Below are 6,000 nucleotides of genomic sequence, written 5' to 3'. Positions count from 1 at the left end.
GGTGCCCCTGGCCCGGGCCTCTGAATGAGGAAGAATGACCCTCATCCTCTTCCATTAGGGAGGTCTCAAGCTTGAAATCTGGAAAGCGGGTTTCTGGGCCCAGGAATTGGCTAATCCTCCCACAGTTAGGTAGATAAGGGATCTGGTCCGTTGGACCAGGGAGATAAGTGGTCAAGGCCGTTACTCTGCAATCAGGCCCAGAAGGGACCTCTGACTTGCTTGTGTGTTTGTGGGTCCCTTGGGAGAGCAGAGGAGGAGAAGGACTCCAGGCCTTCCCACCCTCTGGACTACTTGTCCCTTCTGCCTGGATCCCCGGAGGGCTGGACTAGAATATAGGGGTCGCATATGTGCTCCCCGAGTTGAGTCATCCACACCGACAAGTCATCCAGCAAGTTCAAGGCTCATCACTTGCTGGCCTCTCTTTAAACTGCAGTACATTTGGCTAGTGTTTGGTTAAAATTCTGATATTTTGTTCATCAGAGACGTTTTGCATTAATTTAGATTTTTAAGAAAGATTGCATTCAAATATTACTTATCTTGAACAGTGAATTTCTTCGTACCCCCTTAAATTTCGCCTTGCTGGCCTCATACTAGCCCTGAGCATCTGGTGGTGACAGGGGAGACGGGAGGTGGGTGGGGTGGGGAAGGCCGTCTACAGAGTGTCTGAGACTCTGCAGGAAGCTTTTCGTTGCAGCTGTTGCCTCGTTGCCAGCCCTGAAGATACTCCTTGAGGTTGGACAAGGTGGCACATTCTACACCAGTGACCCTCAGCTGGGGTCCTTCTGCTTCCCTGAGGACATCTGGAAATGTGTGCAGATGTTTTTGATTGTCCTAATGGAGGGAGGTGCTACTAACATGTAGCGGGTAGAGACAGGGGGTGTTGTTAAACCTTGTGCCACCCCCAGGACAGCCCCCCACAGCAAAAAGTTATTTGACCCCATATATTAATAGTATGAAGGTTGAGAAACCTGGATCTAGATTCCCAGCACAAAAGAAAGAGCACAGGTTTTCCACACACTAAAGGTGAGAAAGAGAAGGAGAGAGAGAAAGAGAGAGCTAAAAAGACTTAGAAATTCTAGTGCCCTCACTTCCTGTGTAACCTTGGCAAGTCGCTTTCCCTCTCTGAATGCCATTTTGGGGTGGTGATGAGTGAAGATGAAGGTCAGGGATGGGCGCATATACAGCACCCAGTGGATAGTGCTCGGGAAGGCCGAGGCTCCCCCTTGCCTCAGGTGGGACGCCCTGGAGCTGATGACCCACCTGTTAACACCTGCTAAGACCAAGGGCTGGCAGCCTCTCCAGGCTTCTCCCACGTGCTTCCTCTACCCGCGTCATGGTCTCCCGCCAGCTCCCTGGGATCTCCACCCCACTTCCTGGGATATTGACAGTAAGTGGGAGGCTGCTAATGAAGTTAAGGCGTATTGTTCAGACTGCGGCACTTTAGGGGCACTAATAATAATTGAGCCTAAACAACAGGCATAACATCTGGGGCCTTCCTAGGCAAATTGGGTGTGTGGGCACCATACAGGGCAGGAGGCCCCAGGAGGCAGGTCCCTGCGGTTCCAGTAGAGAGCAGGGCCCAGGGTGGGAAGACTGAGCAAACTTCGTTATCAGATCCACTGCCCCTCACCCTGGCCTGGGGCAATCATCCTACTTCCCCAAAATCCCAGTATAAGGGCTGCTTCTGGGGCCCTGCAGCCAGAGACACAGAGTGAAGGCCTCAGATTCTTGAGAGGTGAGTTCTCTCCTGGCTGCCCAGGGAGGAAGGGTCTGGGCCTGGGAGGAGGTAGCACCCTATATGGCAAACACCTAGGTGGCCTGTCCTTAGGGCCATGCTGGCCACTGTCCTTCCCCCTCCTTCTTCCCTAGCATGAGCAAAATCAGCCCTGACCCTGAGCAGACCTGTCCCTGCAGGGACAAGGGTCTGAGCTGAGTGTGGTTCCAGGGAGCAGTGATGGAGATCTGAGGACAAAGGGACTTTTGTACCTGAGTTCCCCTCCCTCCATTCCTTTTCCACATTCTCCAGCTCAGGGTCTGTTCACTGGAGGAGGAGAAAACAATCTAGTTTGCTCTTTAATCAAGCAATTAAACACTGCATCTATGCTATGTGCTAGGGCTGTGCCAGACACACAAGGACGGCCTGGAGAAGGAAGGTGGAGCTGGGTTTTCGCACAAGACCGAGAAGATATGAAGCACCCCCTGCTCCTGCTCCTTGCCCTGCTGGGGACAGTGGCTGCGCTTCATCTGGGTAAGTCCTCTTCTTCCCTTCTCATCCCTTTTTCCTACGTGCTTTCTTGCTCCCATGGGGTTAGGGCCACAGTCGCCTCTTTTCAGTTGCCCCAGTTCATCGCTGGTAAGATTTCTCCTGGCCTCAGAACCACGACCCAAACTTTCAGAAGGAAAACCCACCCACCTGTTAAGATGAAGGGCTGGTGACCATTCCAGGCTTCTCACACGTGCTTCCTCTCACCCCCAAAATACACACCTGTGGTGGCAGCCAGAAGTCAGGCTCTTGTTCATTTGTGGGTGTGACCCAAGATATCTCTTCTCAGCTAATACTGAGGAGATCTCCAGTCCTGGATCTAGATGGCTTGGCTAGGAAAGGCTTGAGTGAGGTTGTTGGAGCTGTCCGTGGTCCTGGAAGACATTGGCCGGTTTTCTCTCTTTTTCCCAGAAAATGATGCTCCCCATCTGGAGATCCAAGAGCCAGAGGCAGACCTGGGCCAGGATCTGGATGGTTCAGGGGATCAAGAGGGAGAGTTGGCCTTGACTGAGGATGTGATTAAGTCAGAGAGGGAAGAGGTTGAGACTTCTGCCTGTCAAGACACCTTTGAGGACGAGGAGGCCATGGAGTCGGACCCAGATGCCTTAGATGAGGACTTGGAGTGCCCCAAAGAAGAGGACACAGTTCAAGTGCAGGGAAGTCCTGGGTGCAAGACCTGCCGCTACCTGTTGGTGCGGACCCCCAAGACATTTAAGCGTGCTCAGGTAAGTAGCAGGGAGGCTACTGCAGGGAGAACAGAGTGGATTTGACCTGTGGTTCCCTATTCATTTAGACTAGTGGGTCTCAAAGACTAGCATGCATCAGAATCACCTGGAGGTCTTGTTAAAACACAGATTTCTGGGCCCCATCGCACAGTTCCTGGTTAGGAAGGTCTGTGGTGGGGCCTGGGAATTTGCATTTATAACAAATTTCCAGGTGGTGAAGATATTGTTGGTCTGGGGGCTGCACTTTGAGATTTAGCCAAGAAACTTTGGTATTATATATACCCATGTTAAATCCTGGCTCTGCCTTTTACTGGATGTGCTACCTGGGCAAATCACTTCACCTTTCAGAGCTTCAGTATCTCCATTTGTAAAATGAAGTTTTACAAATATATATAATATAGTGCCAACCCTTAGAGTTTTGGTGAGCATTAAATAAGATAATACATGGCAAGTATTTGGAATAATCCCTAGGTCATAATAAACTCAATAAATGGTGGTTATAATTACTATCATTATATTATATCATTATCATTATATCCTACAAGATTATCCTGGCAGCTAATTAAGGAGCAAAAGAGGATTGAGGGAGGCAAGTAGATCCCTTATTTTTAACCTGGAAAGGGACGTAGGGCTCTTGCGTGTAGACTCAGAAACTTGATATAAATGAGAGGGCATTTTTGACTTCTCTTCTCTCTGCAGAATGTCTGCAGAAAATGCTACAGAGGCAACCTCGTCTCCATCCACAGCTACAGCCTCAACAGTCAGATTCTTTATTTCACTAGAAGACTCAATCAGGCCCAGGTCTGGATTGGAGGCTTCATCAGGCGCTGGGTAAGTAAAGGGTCAACTCTCAGGCATAGGAAGTTTTTTCTGATTGTCTTGAGGGACCACCTGCTGGTGCCAAGCCTTAGCCCAGCAGCTAAGCTGTCCTTAGAGTGGCAGGCAACGATGTGCTGGAGCTGGCTGGTACTGGCTCTGGAAAACTGAGGGTGCACATCTGTTCCCAACTCCCTGTTCAATGACTACATGCTTGTGGCTTGAAATCAGCCACGGTGGGAGTATCTACACCAAAGGAATTGGCAATTGCTACAAATCAGGTTTCCTTCCTACTCCCCATCTTCTCATCCTCTCCCAGAGCTGGTTTTTAAATACCACTGGAGTCAGGAGACAGATTCCAGGCCCAGGTTGGTCACTTACTAGCTCAATAACTTTATCTGAGTCTCAGTTTCTTCATCTCTGAAATGGGAAACTTTTTCTCTCGGCTCTGAAATTGTGGATGAATAGTGCCATTATATTTGGAACTCAAAGTGTGGTCCCTGGGCCAGCAGTATCAGTATTACTGGTAGTTTCTTAGAAATGGAGAATCTGGCCAGGCACAGTGGCTCATGCCTATAATCCTAGTGTTTGGGAGGCCAAGGCAGGAGGATCGCTTGAGCCCAGAAGTTTGAGACCAGCCTGGGGAACACAGTGAGACCTCACCTCTACAGAAAAAACCCCAATTAGGTGAGTGTGGTGGCACACATCTGTAGCCCTAAGTACTCAGAAGGCTGAGGCAGGTGGATGGCTTGAGCCCAGAAGTTTGAGGCTGCGGTGAGCTATGATTATGCCAGTCCACTCCAGCCTGGGTGACAGAGTGAGATCCTGTCTTAAAAAAAAAAAAAAAAAAAAAAAATTAGCATAATTGTAATCTTGGGCTCCACCCCAGACCTCTTGAGTCAATTTGCATTTTAACAAGATCCCCAGGAGATGTGGATGAACAGTAAAGTTTGAGAAGCCTACTCTTGACGTGATGGCTGGGACAGACAGGTTGCTCTTCCATTGTCATTGCCTGCAAACCCTCAGGGATGGGTCTTGAGGGTATCTGGCTCCTGGCCAGGTGGGCAGTGAGAGAAGCCAGCAGTGGGTGCTCTCTGGGGCCCTGGGTCTGCCTGTCTTCCTGGACCTCTGCCCTCTGACCTAACCTGTCCCTTCTCCAGTTCCTGTGTAGGAGGTATCGCTGGACTGATGGGAGCCGCTGGAATTTTGCATACTGGGCCGCAGGGCAGCCCAGGAAAGGGAGAGGCCGCTGCATTGCCCTATGTACCAAAGGTGAGGGGGAAGGGCACCGGGGCAAGGAGAAGGGGTGGGTGGACTCACTACTGTCCCTTTGAGCTGCCTGAACATACTTCCCCAAAGTCACACCCTCCCCTCACCATGGGAGAACCAAAGCCCTGTCTGTGAGGAGGGCTGAGATACCGAGATTCCTTAAGCAAAACCAGGTGATGGGGGTGCTCTGGAGGGGTCTGGATGGGGGCTCCTTCACCACCTCTGATATGAGGGTGACAAATTTGAATGACAGATGTGACAAATGAGAGCAGCAGATGTGAATATAAGGTGTGGATGAGGGAGAAGAAAGGATGTGGGAATTAGGGATGGCTGAGAGACAAGATGCCGGCTTCTAACGGCAGATGTGGGCAACAGCACGGATGCCAGGTGTGAGGGAGTTTAGTACAGCGGCTAAGACCGCATGTGCTGAAGCAAGACCGCGGCGATTTGCACGCAGCGCGGCCACTTGCCAGCTGAGACGCTGAGACGCTGAGATACAGGCAAGTTATTTATCTCCACGAAGCCTCAGTTTCCTCATCGGTGAAATGGAGAGGATGATGGCATGTACGTCTTGGCGTCATGCCACGGTGCATCTAAAGTACTTAGCACACCGCCTGGCTTGCTCTAAGAGCTCAATAAATGTTAGCTAGCAGGGATGTGCGGGAAGTATACAGCTGGCAGATAATGACAACCGGCGTAGAAGGAGACATAACAGGTGCCCGAGGAGGAAAGGGGGGACACGCCAGACCCAGCCCGGCAGCTGACGTCGCTGTGATCTCTGCTGCTAGGGGGTCGTTGGCGACGAGCGCCCTGCCGGAGGCGCCTGCCCTTCGTCTGCTCCGCCTGAGCCGGTGCCCCGGGAGCCTGCCCGGGAGCCTCGTCTCCACACCTGTGGTGTGGCCGCCCCACCTCGGCACGGACCCGTCC

The 6,000-nt window shown here is 51.4% G+C and overlaps 1 protein-coding gene across 1 annotated transcript; it reads left to right on the top strand.

Moving 5' to 3' along the window:
* The first annotated feature begins 2,187 nt into the window (after positions 1–2,187).
* On the top strand, positions 2,188–5,920 carry PRG3 (proteoglycan 3, pro eosinophil major basic protein 2). The gene is made up of 5 exons (XM_069470620.1): positions 2,188–2,248; positions 2,675–2,988; positions 3,688–3,819; positions 4,965–5,076; positions 5,862–5,920. Exons 1-5 carry the CDS (start codon positions 2,188–2,190, stop codon positions 5,918–5,920), a joined length of 678 nt encoding a protein of 225 aa, XP_069326721.1.
* Positions 5,921–6,000: the final 80 nt, after the last annotated feature.

This window comes from Eulemur rufifrons, chromosome 6, assembly GCF_041146395.1.
Source record: "Eulemur rufifrons isolate Redbay chromosome 6, OSU_ERuf_1, whole genome shotgun sequence".
NCBI classification, from domain to species: domain Eukaryota; kingdom Metazoa; phylum Chordata; class Mammalia; order Primates; family Lemuridae; genus Eulemur; species Eulemur rufifrons.
Note: the sequence above shows the minus strand (reverse complement) of the source record. Positions and strands in the feature narration are given on the sequence as shown.